Genomic DNA, 16,970 nt, shown 5'->3' on the forward strand with positions numbered 1-16,970 from the left:
TCCATATTGTCTATATTAATGACTTAGTAATCCAGATATAGATAAAACAAGTAAGAGTGCTATATTCGGCTGTGCCGAATCTTATATACCCTTCACCAAATTATACTTCAAAATTTTAAATATTTTTAGGTAAACAAAATTTAATTTTTTTTCCAGTTGTTTTTTGAATTTTTTGAAAAAAAAAAATTTTCGATTATTATTTTAAATTTAATTATTTTTTTTTTTTAAATTTAAAATTTTTTTTTTTTTTAAATTTTAAAATTTTTTTTTTTGTTTTTTCATTTTTTTTTTTTTTTTTAAAAAAAATTTTTTTCCCGATTTTGACCCATTGTAGGTCCAAGTTACTATGGTCTTATATACGTCGTTGCAAATGTCTTTGAAATATCTATCATTAGATATCCATATTGTCTATATTAATGTCTTAGTAATCCAGATATAGGTAAAAAATAGGTCAAAAATAGAGGTTGTCTTGGTTTTTTCCTCATATCTCAGCCATTTGTGGACCGATTTTGCTGATTTTAAATAGCAAAATTCTCGAAAGCATGTCTGACCGAATTATTGAAGATTTGGATCCCGAAGATATCTGGGGTCTTCAGAAAATTGATTTCAAGAGACAGACAGACGGACGGACAGACAGACGGACATGGCTTAATCGACTCCGCTATCTATAAGGATCCAGAATATATATACTTTATAGGGTCGGAAATGAAAAATGTAGAAATTACAAACGGAATGACAAACTTATATATACCCTTCTCACGAAGCTGAAGGGTATAAAAATGGGTCAAAAATCGAGGTTGTCCCGGTTTTTTGCTCATATCTCCGTTATTTATGGACCGATTTTGCTGATTTTAAATAGCAAACTTCTCGAAAGCATGTCTGACAGAATTATTGAAGATTTGGATCCCGCAGATATCTGGGGTCTTCAGAAAATTGATTTCAAGAGACAGACGGACGGACAGACAGACGGACAGACAGACGGACATGGCTTAATCGACTCCGCTATTTATAAGGATCCAGAATATATATACTTTATAGGGTCGGAAATGAAAAATGTAGAAATTACAAATGGAATGACAAACTTATATATACCCTTCTCACGAAGGTGAAGGGTATAAAAACATAAAGTTCATCGTTATATTTCATATTATATCTGTACACGATGTTGAAATCAACTTTCCGAAGCCCACAAATAACTTTCCTATGATTGATACATCTATATATTCTCTATATTATATATACCCTTCACCTTCGTGAGAAGGGTATATATAATATATTATAGATAGCGGAGTCGATTAAGCCATGTCCGTCTGTCTGTTGAAATCAATTTTCTGAATACCCCAGATATCTTCGGGATCTTCAATAATTCTGTCAGACATGCTTTCGAGAAGTTTCCTATTTAAAATCAGCAACATCGGTCCACAAATGGCTGAGATATGAGGAAAAAACCAGGACAACTTCGATTTTTGACCTATTTTTGACCCTTATCTGGATTACTAAGTCATTAATATAGACAATAGGATATGTAATGTTAGATATTTCAAAGACCTTTGCAACGACGTATATAAGACCATAGTAAGTTAGACCTACAATGGGTCAAAATTCTGGAAAAAAATATTTTTTAACCAGAATTTTTTTTTCACCAAAAAAAGTAAAAAAAAAAAAAATTTTTTAATATTTTAAAATTCCAAAAAAATGAAAAAACTGCAAAAAAAATAAATTTTGTTTACCTAAAAATAATTAAAATTTGTATTTTGAAGTATAATTTGGTGAAGGGTATAGCTCTCTTACTTGTTTTTATCAATATTGTTGGAAGGGTTATAACTAGTGGCAGATTTTCATAAATCTAATCTAAAAAAATTAAAAATATGCTTTTTATTTTTGTGAAAAAAACATAAAAGAATTAACTATCGATCACTCAATGTCCATAAATTAGAAAACAGGGATCCTAACCATCTTTAAATTATACTATCAAAAAATCCTAAATTTTTTAGGCAAAATGAGTTGAAACTGTAATTTTCAATTGCTGATAGAGAAATTAAGAATATCTACTGCCATTTTCTCGATATCTAAAGAAGTTGGTCGACCAAATTAGACCAATAATACGAAGCTATTTCTACAAAAAATGTTTGTCAGGACAATATTTTATAATAATTTCGTTAAAAATTGGGATAATATATATACACAACGTCTCACGGTTTGGTGTGGAGGCATAATTGTACCATAGTTCTTCGAAGATGAGGCTGGTCAAGCAGTGACTGTTACTGGTGCTCGATATAACGACATGAAATATATGAAAAAACGTAAAGATTTTTCAAAGGGGGCAAGTTTTTTGGAACTTCTGAGGAGTAAATAAAGGCTTTTTATATAAGTATTTGATATTGTTGAAAACATTAGGACTTGAAGATTGATATTTTAGTAAAATTAAATAATTTTAAGAATGTTTGGGACGTTATTTACATTAAAAAAATTATAATATGGTGATTTTCCTTGAAGAAAAATATAAAAGTTGAATTAATGTAATATATTTTTAGAGTTAAAGATTTCATAACAAAATTTGCAAATATTATAGAATAAAAGTTCGTTAATTTAATTCCTAAAAAGGGGAAAATGTGTTCCAAAAACTGATTTTTTTTTAGAAAAGTGCCTACTGTGACGTTATTTATCGTGCGATAGTAACAAAAACTTTGTAAGTATTTAACAAACTCATGTTTATACAAACATGTTTGTATAGGTCTGGGGGATGTTATGTCCGCTTAAGTGAGCTAAATTTTACTTTCCACGCTTTTGCATTATGGTCCCGAAGAAACTTTTTTTCTACAAAAGAGGAAATATATTGGCTTTTTTGGAAAAAAACATAAAAAAAAACTTTGGATGCGTGTAACTTTTTTTTAGGGACGAGATAAGTGTTAGCAATTTTTTTTTATTTTATTTAGAATTTTATCGCCAATATTGATATTTTAAATTTCGACTCTCCGTAGGCCCGCCATATCTAAAAAACCATAAAAAGATCGAGCAAAATTAAAAAAAAAATCAATAAACCTAAATATCTTTTCAACTAAGTAAACATGTAAGCGTATTTTTGTAGGTCATCTCAAGGTCTATTTATATTTTAAATAGATAGGCTCATTTGGATAATAAACGGATTTTGGCGATTTTTTTTTTAAAAATTTGAGACCTGAGGTGACCAATTTTGAGGGGCTAGCCCTGGCCCCCATTAGCGCAAAGAAGTTGAACAAACATAAATCAACTCGAAAATACCTCAGCTCTAAACAAGTGAAATTTCGTAATAATATCTTTAACGGTTCCCGAGATCCCGAATTATTTCCAAAAAAAAAAAACGTTTCAAAACCACTGCGTATCTCCACTAATAAAAAGAGCAATTTCGTTTAGGGCAGTTCTATTACCTGTCACGAAGTATATTAAAGGATATCGAGGGACTAACTATATTCAAAATCCTCTATCTTTACACAAGCTTTCAGGAGAACAAAAACATCGGTAGAAACTAATACTTATAAACAATGTTGATAACATGATGTTATTAACATTGTTTGTAAGTATGACAACATTTACTGTAAAAGCTGCTTTAAAATCTGTAGGTGATCATTGTGGAAATAGAATATTCTCGTTTTTCCGTTAGATAATTCATGAAAGTACTAGAAGATGGCGCTGTGTATTTAAATATAGTGTTAGAACTCTGTGTTTGATATAGTGTTAGAACTCGAACCGGCCTATATGATCATGAAACCAGTTGCCAGTCTAATTATCACTCAGTTCCCTATTCTCTAGGAAAACAAATAGTTTTCCTTGCAATCGTAATTTTAAACTTCGGTTCGACCCTAGAACAGATTATCATTGTAAAAGCAAGGTGGAGTTACTATTGTTCTTAAAGCTACATTTGCGCCTTTATTTGCCATTAGAAAGAAACATTGATTCTCTGTTACTAACAACATAACAACATTTCTAAAACTATCCATTTCCATGGTAATAGTTTATGAAAAACAATAAAAACAAAAAAAAAGAAAAATACTTAAAAGTCATTGGATTTTTCTATTGTTTGGTAACATGTTGTACGTTGACATTAACCAACGTATGAGCCAACCCAACCAGCCAGTCAGCCAAACAGTCAACTTAATCAAAGCAAAATACTAGTGGTAATTACAGTACATTCAACTACGTCGTATTCCACACTAACAATTGACTAGCTCACGGGCTCACCAACTCACTAAAATACTAAAGCACCACTGTCATTATCATGTTATGATGGGACAATTTTCAGTTGTTTTAGGTTTTTTCTTCTGTTTTTACAAATAAACCTAAATATTACCCCACAAGAATAAACAGAAAAATTATTGTTGTCTGTTTCTTTTTTGTTAAACATTAAACAAAGAAAATCTTACAAACTTGTTTGACAATCGTCATTTTACTTACTACTACAATGTACTACAATAGTAGGTACATAAATATTTCTAAAGTTTTTTCAGAATTCTTAAATTTTTATTATTATTATTATTGTTTGTTGCCAACATGAATCATTTTAATTATACATACAATCTAACGAAAACATTAAAAACTTTAGAAAATCTAAAACATTTAAGTATTTATTTGCGGTACCACAACATGACAAAACAGTTAGAATTTCTGACGTTTATAGAGATTTTTGAAGTGTTTGCAGCTTTTAATCAAGCTAGACAAAATGCCAGGTACAAGTTGAACTTGAAATCTATATTAATTGTTATTTTAGCCATTTAATATTTTAATAAATATTTAAGTGAACAAAAATTTTTTTTGCTAAACCAGCAGAAACACAAAGCCCTCATAATTAAATGGTACGATATTGTTTAACATTGATTTGTAGACTTGTTTGGCGTTATTGTTGGCGTGTTGTTATTTATTTTTTTTTTGCTGATCTGTTTTCAAACAAAATTGTATTTAAACAATTATACTCGTATTTTCATTTTGTGTTGTTTAATAAGCCACAAACACAATTTAAAAATTGTTTATTTAAAGGTTAACAGATGTGGTAACAACAAATTATTTTTAAATTTATTGTTTTCATGTTATTTTTAGAATATGGTTTAGTACAAAAGAGTAATTATTAAGAGTATTCACTTAACTAACCAAAAGTATACAATTTGGAGGAGCAACAATGTCAGAATTGAAATGACATTTAACGTAAAATGTCTTCATGACTTTTCACATCACTGAAAACAGTTACTTAGTTCAGTAAATTATTGACAAGCGACAACAAATTTTGTGACAGTTTAGGATTAGTATAAAATAAGCATTTCACGAGAGAACAATCCTTTATAATTGTTGAACAATATTTCAAAAATAATGTTTTTGATTTTACGAGCAATGTACCACATTTTTACCTTGATGGCGTCATTAATCATCAAAATTGCGGCATTTGGGTTTCACCACATTTAACATACATCCAAATCTTGTCACTGCTTGGTGGAATTTTGGCCTGCAGGCATCATAGGACCAAATTTGTTTGAAAATGCGGCTGGTCAAATAGTGACTGTAACTGGTGGTCAATATCGCGAGTTCTATCTGCCTATTTAGGTGGACGACATGTGGTTTATACAAAACTGTGCTACTCAATTACGGTGCTATTCAATTACATGATACATTTCCTTGTTGTGTACTCTCTCGTTTCGGTGATCAGAATTGGGACACTAGATCGTGTGATTTAACACCATTGTATTTATTTGTATGGATTTATTTGAAGTCAAAGGTCTATAACAACAATCCCACATGAATTGAAGGATCAGACACATTTATGCAAATGATGATGAGTAAAATCGTGCGTAAGTTCGGGACAGCCTTCGCATATATAAGAGTAACGTTCTTGACTGACAGATTCACCATCACTGAGCTCTAGGCATGTATGAGAGCAAGTAAGAGAGCTATATTCGACTGTGCAGAATCTTATATACCCTTCACCAAATTATACTTCAAAATACAAATCTTAAATATTTTAAGGTAAACAAATTTATTTGTTTTTTTTAATTTTTTCGAAAAAAAATTGTTTTTAATTTTTATTTTAAAATTTTTTTTTTAAAATTTAAAAAAAACAAATTTTGTTTTTTCAATTTTTTTTGGTGAAAAAAAATGGGTTACAAATTTTTTCCGATTTTGACCCATTGTAGGACCAACTTACTATGGTCTTATATACGTCGTTGCAAAGGTCTTTGAAATATCTATCATTAGATATCCATATTGTCTATATTAATGACTTAGTAAACCAGATGTAGATCAAAAATCGAGGTTGTCCTGGTTTTTTTCTCATATCTCTATCTTTGTGAACCGATTTTGCTGATTTTAAATAGGAAACTTCTCGAAAGCATGTCTGACAGAATTATTGAAGATTTGGATCCCGAAGATATATGTATGTGGTCTTCAGAAAATTGATTTCAACAGACAGATGGATATGGCTTAATCGACTCCGCTATCTATAAGGATCCAGAATATATATACTTTATAGTGTCGGAATTTTATATTGGAAATTACAAACGGAATGACAAACTTATATAAACCTTTCTCACAAAGGTGAAGGGTATAAAAACATTTAAAACCCATATCCATTCGATATAGAAATGACAGTATTGTGGTGATTCGAATATTTTTGGATTAAAATTTTAGTCGAGTCATTTCTTCATGTTCTGAAACAAGAAATAGTCACTCGGTGCTAAATCCGTAGTCACACGATTTGGTCGATTGTTAGCAAACGCGGCATCCATCTTGCGGAATGCTTTCTCATTCATTTGTGATCATTTAAGATTAAAAGCACTAACTCAGTGGCACTGAGACCTTTGAGATGCCTATGGCTTCCACAATCTCTCGCACTTTCAATCTCCCGGCCAACAACATATCGTGAATTTATTCACTTGTTTCGGGTGTAGAGTCCTCAACTGGACGTCCAGAACATTAGGCATCTTCCGTGCTTAATGAGCACACGAAATTCACTTCTTTCCATTTTCTCCTCCAGTCACGCCAATGTCTGCTATCAATGACTGACAAACACAAACTACATGACGCAGCTTGTTCAAATTTTGACAGGAGTCAACTGACAGATGCCTGTTAACAGGAACAGTGTTACCCTTTCAGTAAAGAGGCGGGAAATTTAAAAATTCATGGACTTTTTGACTCACACTCGTACCTATTTCACTGAACTTAGCACCCTTTCACCAGATGGGTCAAAACTAAAATCATTGAATATTGAGAATACAAATACAGCAAAATGTTGTTTATTTATCGATGGATTTTAATAAAACTTTAGAAAGGTCTAGAGATTTAACTTCAGTCAAACTTAGTCCTAGAGATTTCTATTATATTGTGTGTATGACTTAAAAAAACGGAATGTTTTCATATTTTTAGATTTTATACAATACAAATTTATTCAAAGTATTGACATTTTTCCATCTTTCTGGCAATATACGGATTTCGATCCCAAAGAACTCATCTTTTGAGGCCAATAATGAACCTTGAAAGTCGAGTTCGCATGTCCGAAATGATGCTTGAACGCTATAAAAGCAAATCAAATGCATGATTTTTTAAAATGTTTAGCTTTTATTTTGGAACATTTGAACAATACAAATTTATTCAATGTATTGGCCATTGTTAGACATGACCTTTTCCCATCTTTCTGACAACATATGGATTTCGAGCCAAAAGAACTCACCTTTTGAGGCCAACAACGAACCAATCCAATTTCGGATACTTTGTTCTGAATTGAAGCATATCCCAGAAAAAGCATTTTGCATCGATCGAAATAAATAGTAGTAGGAAGGGGAAAAGGTCTTGACTATAAGGCAGATGAAACAAAAATTTCCCAACCAATTCCTTGTATGCAGATTTTATCAGTTATTGCCACATGTGGCCTAGGGTTGTCATGACGGAAAATCACGGTTTCATATCTGGCCGAATGTTCTGGGAGTTTTTCGGCCAATGCTCACCTCAAACAAATAATGGTCTGGCCAGATTTCAGCAGCTCATAACAGTTAGGACACTTTTGATCCCTCCAAATACCTTAGCGTCATTGACATTAGGCTTTGGTGTCGATTCGGCTGATTGGCCGGGCTTTTCATACGATCTGTTAGGATTCCTGTGATGGTCTGGCCAGATTTCAGCAGCTCATAACAGTTAGGACACTTTTGATCCCACCTTAGCGCCATGGATATTTGGTTTTGGTGTCGATTCGGCTGGTTGGCAGGGCTTCTCATACGATCTCTTAAGTTTCGGGTAATCGTAATGGATTAATTTTTGCAAAAATTTAAAATAACTCAACCCCAAAAGGCAACTTTATCGCACTTTTTAAAAACTATAAAAATCTTGATTTAGCAAACACAACTTAAATATTGACAGTTACATTAAATTCATTATATATTTTTATTTTAAAAATTTCGCCGACAAAATAACGTTTGAAATGTTGGTCCACAATATCACATGAGCTGCATGGATGCTTTTAGATCGTAAATAATAAAATCTCTTAATCACGTACAAATCAAAATTTATATAAACAATATGCAAATTACGTGACTATTACCAGAGTTTGTAACAATAAATATAATATTTATTATTAACCCTATAGAGTGTCAAAGACTCTAAAACAAACAGTTAAAGATTTCAATAAAACCGAGAATTAACTGTGTGAGTGAGTCACACTGCAACAGATATACAATTAAAAAAACCTAGATAAAAAAACCACAACTCCAATAAAAGATTATTCATAACAATGGCATAAATACTTTTACTGTTGCATATATCGGATGTGAAGATACGATAAGAAATAATGTAAATTCCATCATGGTCCTATAAAAATAGCTGCATCATTTAAATAAAAAATAAAAGTAAAGTACTCTACTATACAATGATGTTGTCGTCATATTTTATTAAGTCATGTTTTATGGTTAATAACACAGTGCAACAGTGAAAAAAACACACGATTATGACCATATAGGTTCGACTCTACTACCAAAGGGTAGTAAAACCCTATACTCAGTTTGTCCAATTTGGTGACCGATTTTTTTTTATGGGCCCCCAAAGTCTCTGAAAATCAGTTGAACGTCTAAAAAAGGTGTCATCAGTTTTTGGTTAACAGCTAATTCAGACTTTGTGATACGGCTTAACTTTATATGGTAATAATATAGCTAAGATTCCGCCAAATAAATTTTGTTACAATTTTTTTTCCAAAAAATAGCTTTTTCATGCACTTTTGTTGAAAAATATTTGAAGAAAAAATTTTTTTTTTACTTTTTTTAGAATAACTTCCAGGGTCTCCTAATTTTTCACTAACAATATTTAGCAAAGTTGTAGCTACGGTAAAGTTGAACAACTCTTGAGAACACACCAATGCATTCTGAACGTGTCTAGTCACTCTAAATAGCACATAAAGATCACTTTGTACCTTAACAATTTTAGTTTTTACTATTTTTTTACGCTAAAACAAAGATTTTTTGTTAAAATAGTATTATCAAGTCCACAAGTCTATGTTGTGCTGTATTATTTACTCGGCTGAGGTGTTCGGAATGGGGATCAGTGAGTGAACCCTCAATGTCACACATTTTAAAAAAAATCGCCCAAAAACCATTTATGATTTTTGCTCGATCTTTTTTTTGTATTTTATATATGATGGGCCTACGAAAGGTCGAAATTTGTTTTTTATATACGATATTTTTTATATAAAGAAAATAAAGTAAACCTGATAGCAATTATTTCGTCATTATAAATAGTTACACGCATCCAAAGTTGAAGCATCTTTTTATATATTTCAACTTTGTATGCGTGTGTTTTTTAAGTTTTTTCCCAAAAATGTCCCCATATTTTTTCTTTTATAAAAAACTAATTTTCTTCGTGGCTATATACATTTGTTTATGATTTGGAAAGAGAACTTAATGCAAAAACGTATAAAGTAAAATTTGACTAACTTAAGCGGATATTGTATCCGCCAGCCCTATCCAAACTTGGCCAATTTTGAAACAAAATTTTAGGTTTGAGTAAAAAATTCTAAAAACGCAAAGCACCGATCCTCAAAAGCTCGTCATATTTGTATAGCCCCATATATTGTTTATATATATACAAAACGCTTTTACTATCATACTGTAAATAACGCCAAAGTGGGCTATTTTCAAAAACAGACTCAGTTTTTGGAACACATTTTCCCCGTTTTAGGAATTACGATGTTTGAAAACAAAGAATGGCAACATTGGTGATGCCATTGACTTAAGAACTTTTAAGTCTACATTACTTCCAAATTTTATTGTTATGTCTGTAACTGTTCAAATTTTACATTAATTCAAAGTTTTTATTTTTCTTGATGGAAAATCACCATTTTAAAATATAGTTAGTTTTTAAGGTAAAATACGTCCGAAAAAACACAAAATTTATTCATTTCACTAAAATGTCAATCTCCAAGTCATAAGCTTTCCACCGATATCAAAAACTTATATAAAAAGCTTATATTTACTATTCAGAAGCTCCACAAACCTTGCCCACTTTCAAAAATTTTGATGTTTTTTCATATCTTGCATCAAGCCGGTCTTGCGTGATCAAGATTGGATAAAGTGATGCGCCCGGATCATACCGATAATGATTTGTCCATTCTTCGTATTCAGCACATTTTTTAACAAAAAAAATTTTGTTTTAGAGTCAAAAAATACTAAAAAACTAAAATTTTTGAGCTACAAAGTGATTTTTGACAGCTATTTAGAATGCCTAGATATGTTCGGATTGCATTGATATGTTCACAAGAGTTATTCAGATTTACCGTAGCTACAACTTTGCAAAATATTGTTATTGAAAAATTAGGAGTCCCTGGAAGTTATTCTAAAAAAAGTAAAAAAAAAATTTTTTCTTCCTATATTTTTTCAACAAAGTGCACGAAAAAGCTATTTTTTGGAAAAAAAATTGTAACAAAATTTATTTGGCGGAATCTTAGCTATATTATTGCCATATAAAGTTAAGCCGTATCACAAAGTCTGAATTAACTGTTAACCAAAAACTGATGACACCTTTTTTAGAGGTCCAACTGATTTTCAGAAAATTTGGGGGCCCATAAAAAAAAATCGGTCACCAAAATGAACAAACTAGGTATAGGGTTTTACTACCCTTTGGTAGTAGAGTCGAACCTATACTGTCATGATCTTGTGTTTTTCTAAAAGTCTTCATTTGTTGCATAGTGTAATCTACAGCTATGTATTCTAGATGACTTTATTAAATAAATACAAAATTTAATATTTACTTTTTTAGACATTTTTTATACAATAAAAAAATTGTAAAACTTAGCCATTTCCTTTCTAAGTTTTATAAAAAAAAGTGCGATATTGCAAACAACAAATATTATCTGCATTAAATTCGTCACATCTAATAAATAGTTGTTTTATTTGTAGTTATAGTCAACGAACTATAATTTTACTTTGTAACGCATCTAAGCTTTAATTGCCATAAATTCTAAGAATCAAAGATATTTTATATGTGTGAGCATAATCATGTTGATTGGGCAAGAGAAGAGGTTTTTTTGCAGAGATTTTGAGAAATAGCTTTAAATATTATGACTGGACTCAAAACGTAAAATTCAAATATGATATGTATGTGTATGAAAATAATTTAATTAAAGAAACAACTATGATGTTTATCACACAGACTTTATTTTACCCTACGCTATATATATCATATTCTATATTGCCAACAAACCCTATCATATCAAATCCGGTTCCTATATTTTTCTAAGATAAGTTTTGCTTTACTTCTTTAATTTCAAAAAAGTGACACTGAAGCACACCGATTGCTCAGCAAAGCTTATGGTGAATGTGTTTCATCGGTTTCAACGTGCGAGAGATAGTTTGTGCAGTTCAGAAGTGGTGATTTTGACACGGAAGACAAAGATTGCTCAAGACAGCTAAAAAAGCTTGAAGACCAAGAATTGCAGGCACTACCCCATGAAAAATGTTGTAAAATTCAACAAGTGCTTGCAAAATCATTGAAAGCTATTCAAGCAGCAATTTCAAAATGTTTGCGAGCAGCAGGATTCATCCGAAAGCTGTGAAATTGGGTACAATACGAATTAAAGCCGAGAGAACTTGAAATACGATTTTGAATGTCCCAAATGATGCTTGAACGCTATAAAAGAAAGTAATTTTTGCACCGAATCATTACTTGCGATAAAAAATGGATCCATTACAATAACCCGAAGCATAAGAGATCGTCTGTGAAGCCCGACCAACCAGCCGAATCGACACCAAAGCCAAATACCCATGACCCAAAGATAATTCTCTGTATTTGGTGGGAGCAAAAGGGTGAAATCTGGCAAGACCATCTCAGGGAACCTGTACCGAACGCAACGGATTCTTTTGAAGCGAGTATTAGCCGAAAAACTCCAGAATATGCGGCCAGTCATGAAACCGTAATATTCCATCATGACAACGCTCGACAAAATGTTGCAATTTATGTTAAAAAATATTTAGAATGAAGAGGTTGGGAGGTTTTGCCTTACCCGTGCCCCGTCCGACTACTATTTGTTTCAATCAATGCTGAACGCTCTCTCTGGGATACGCTTCACTTTAGAACAGAGTATCCAATATTGGCTTGATTCGCTCTTGAAATCAAAAGAAGAGCAGTTCTTTTGGTTCGGATCCCAAATTTATATTGTACAAATGTTTTAAAATAAAAGCTAAAAATTTAAAAAAAAATCCCGCATTTTATAGCGTTCAAGCATCATTTCGGACATGCAAACTCGTCTTTTAAGGTCTCTCGGCATCAATTCGTATGGTATCCAATCTCCCTGATTTTGGATAAATCCTGGTTCTCACAAACGTTTTGAAATTGCTCTCGTTGATTTGCACAACAATCTTCATGCTGTAATGAATCCAATTCTTGGTTTTCAAACAGGACAGCCAGGGCGATCTTAGACTTCCGTGTCAAAATCTCCACTTCTGAACGGCACAAACAATCTCTCGCGCGTTGAAACCGATGAAACACATTCACCAGAAGCTTTGTTGAGCAATCGGTGCGCTTTGGAGTCACTGTTTTTATATCTTTCACCTTCGTGAGAAGGGTATCGTATATAAGTTTGTCATTCCGTTTGTAATTTCTACAATATCATTTTCCGACCCTATAAAGTATATATATTCTGGAATCTTATAGATAGCGGGGTCGACTAAGCCATGTCCGTCTGTCTGACTGTTGAAATCAATTTTCTTAAGACCTCGGTATCCAAATCTTATATCTGGATTACTAAGTCATTAATATAGACAATATGGATATCTAATGATAGATATTTCAAAGACCTTTGCAACGACGTATAAATACCATAGTAAGTTGGACCTACAATGGGTCAAAATCGGAAAAAATATTTTTCAATAAGAATTTTTTTTTTCACCAAAACAAAATTTTAAAATTTAAAAAAAAAAATTTAAAATAACAATTCGAAAAATTTCTTTTTTCCAAAAAATTAAAAAAACATCTTTGGAAAAACAAAAAATTTTGTTTACCTAAAAATATTTAAAATTTTTATTTTGAAGTATAATTTGGTGAAGGGTATATAAGATTCGGCAAAGCAGAACTTCCCTCAAATGTCGATTGGTTTGTACAAAATTCGACAGTTTCTAAGCAAAAAAAACTATGTTTTTTACACTATAATGTTCAATAACTATGTGATAATAAATGACAAAATAACTTAAGGGATTTTAAGGGTCCCATTTAACGATCCCATCAAATATACGAGTTGCCAATGATCCTTAGAATGCCGTGGTAAGTGGCGCCTCTAAATAACCACTTTCATAATTAGATGCTCAACCAGAATCGGATGCGATTAGCTAATCTCCAATTCATCTTAAATTTAACTGCTTACAGAAACCACAACAAATGAAAATCAAAATGAAGCTAAAGTGTTGACGCCTTTTAGCTATAAAACAAGTACACGATTTGGAACATGGAATATAATATCGCTTCTGGAACCAACGAGATTGGCTCAAATATATCGAGAGTTTGGAAAATTCGAACTTCTTTTTCTGGGCCTATGCGAGACAAGGTGACCTGACATCGGGAAGATTTCGAACACCCATGGCAAACCCAAAACGAAGTTCCCAGATTTAGCGGCGGCCTTGATAATGTGAAAACCCCATTCCGACACATTCATATCTATTCATATCCGCACGCTGACCTCAGAGAAAAATAGGAGTTTTATAGTCAACTAAAGAGGATTACAAGATATGACCCTAGTGGCGGCAACACCAGCTCAGCATCAGCTCCGACTGTGTAAAATTATATTTAAGACATCTGCAACAATTCACGAGCTATGAAGCGTTACCAAATCATTACCAAGTCCATATTACCCGAACAAAAATTTGTATTTCAAAGATAAACAATAAAATATATCATATTGACTCTAAATATTTATAATGTAGAACATAATAAAAAATATTAGCAGCAATAACACCAGTAACCCGGTAAATAAACTAATTATAAAGATGATTTTCACTCTGATAAGAACAAACAAATAAATACCAGCCCGCCCATGATGAAGATTTCTAAAAATATTTACTAATATTTTAATTAAAGATAACAACATCAAATCACAAAGAAAAAAACAACAAAAACCATGAGATTTCTAAGATAAAATATTAAAACAAAATCGTCCCTCAGCTGTCAGGAGAGTAGATGAAAATAAACTATAAGACTTAAGATAATTTCACTAAAGTGGAACAGTCTTTAACGAACTTTTCAAACGAAAGCGCGCCTATCGAATGCATTAAAGTAACGGATTTGGTTTTTAATAGTGAAAATATGAATAGTTTGGTGATTAATTTTATATTGGCCTGTGCTTTGCTGCATGTAGCCTGTGGCGTATATCCTATGTCCCCACAAGATCCTCAAAATTTGGCTCATCTATTCTTTAGATCTCGTTTGGCTTCTCAAGATCCTGCTGTTTCTATGGCCTGTTTTTCTAATTACATTGTCAGGTCGAATGAAGTGAGCGAGGCCTATGGCCGGGATTATAATCAGTGTTTATTGGATGCTAAGGCTGGTCGTCAGGCCATTGAAGCTGAAATGGTTGATAAACGTATTGCTATAGGCGACAGTTCTCAGGCGATTTGCAAACGTTTGTCGACCTGTGATGGTCTGAACTCAACGTTGGAAGTTTTTAATTGTCATGCTAGAATTGTGAGTAGTGTTTAAAGAAAGTGAAATATTAAAAATTAATTCAGAAATCAAGTGCTCATAGACAATTTTTAAAGCAAAAAAATTGTTTTAGTGAATATTATGATTATAATAATTTTAATTGCCTCAATTAAAAATTAAAACAAACAAAAAACCGATTTTAAAAGTTACAAGGAATCTGGGACCTGCCAATTCGAATATTTTGTATAAATTATTCTACCTTTTCTATATAAGTTTATGTGGTATATAAATGATTGTTAAGTCTATCATTATTCTTCTTCATAATTTAAATTTTTCTGTATATAAAGTTTTTAATTTCAATTACTTTCTTTAATTACAGGGTGCCAACAACACCAAAGCCGTTTATAGCATTTCCGGCAACGCATCCGAATATGCCAATGTAATGCAGGAAAAATACCGCATTATTGATTTGCGTCACGAACAGTGCTGCAAGACTTCCGAACGTAGTTATGTCGAAGCCACTGCTGCCAACTATCGCAGTCTGCAAGATTGTTTAGATGGTCGTGTTAAACCCAACCCACCGACTACCACCTCAACGACGACCACTACTACCACCACCACTACACCTCAACCAACTACTACCACTACGACAACTTTGGCACCCGTATCAAGCACCACTGAATTGGAAATACCCGATCCAACTACTTCAGAAGCACCCGAAGTAGTAGATCCCACTTTATTGCCTGGCACCGAGGAATTTGCAAAACTTTTGAAATTATTTAAATAGTTGGCATTAAAATTAATTTTAATTGAATTGAGCCGGATTCAAACTTACCAAAATATTGTATATAGAATTTAGAAATAAAAATTGGCAAAAGCTTACCTGAAATTAAAAGAAAAAAATTTAAATTAATAAATTGTTGCAATGTTGATAAATATTAAAGATAAAATGTCGACAAACATGTTAGTTACACAGAACTTCAAATTAATTTATTTAATTAATGCTTAATGCACTTAAATCTTAATTCAGAATTGAAAAATATTATAGAAATTCATTATATAAAACTATACCCTTTAGCTTCATTCAAAGGCTTTTATTTGAATAGAATTCATTCATTATTCAATAAAATCATTTAGCATTTGAATGGTTCAATCTTTGTTAATTCAAATCTAATCCAAATTGAATGAAAATATTTTTTCTGCATTAAATTAAATTAGTTTTTTTATCATTAACAAAATGAATTGAAAAATTTGTCTAAAGCCTGTTAGTAGTAGATTTGAATAGAAGACAAATTGTATCATTCAATAAACTTTATTAAGCTATTTTGTAATGGATTTTAATCAAAGAAAACTTAAATGATTCAATAAGGAACACTATAAAGAATGAATTCTTAAAGTATTATGGAATTAATTGTCAATGAAAAGGATAAAAATATAAAATTAAATTTGTGGGATTTAATTATGAATTAATTTTGGGATTTTAATTATGAATTAATACTTTCATGAAACCAAAAGCAAATAAAAGTTGACGTTTTTCAAAACAAAACCTTCAAGGTTTTTTTAGTTTAGCTATAGAATTGTTTTACACGCATTTGAAGTTGATTTTGGAACGCTGTCTAACAAGAAAAAATCATTAAATATTTGATAAAATAATGATTATTTATTTATTATCCTGGAAAGTTGTAGTATCTTACTGTTTTTGTGGTCGAGGAATTAATTTTTTATATTTATTTTTACCTAAAACGCACGCTAGATGGCGCTGCACAGTGGTAGAGAAAAAATATGAAAATAAATCTGTAACTTCTAAACGGCTAGTCAAGTTTGAATGAAATTTCAGTTGCGCAAAG

The 16,970-nt window shown here is 31.6% G+C and overlaps 2 protein-coding genes across 2 annotated transcripts in view; one reads left to right on the top strand and one right to left on the bottom strand.

Annotated features, from left to right (window-relative positions):
- Positions 1-16,970, bottom strand: part of LOC135954476 (supervillin-like) — a 364,594-nt gene that overhangs the window by 111,695 nt on the left and 235,929 nt on the right. The gene's annotated exons all lie outside the window — the stretch shown is intronic.
- On the top strand, positions 14,684-16,090 carry LOC135954496 (threonine-rich protein). Its single transcript, XM_065504675.1, has 2 exons — positions 14,684-15,165; positions 15,503-16,090. Exons 1-2 carry the CDS (start codon positions 14,788-14,790, stop codon positions 15,908-15,910), a joined length of 786 nt encoding a protein of 261 aa, XP_065360747.1. The 5' UTR covers positions 14,684-14,787; the 3' UTR covers positions 15,911-16,090.

The sequence above is a fragment of the Calliphora vicina genome, chromosome 3, assembly GCF_958450345.1.
Source record: "Calliphora vicina chromosome 3, idCalVici1.1, whole genome shotgun sequence".
NCBI lineage: Eukaryota > Metazoa > Arthropoda > Insecta > Diptera > Calliphoridae > Calliphora > Calliphora vicina.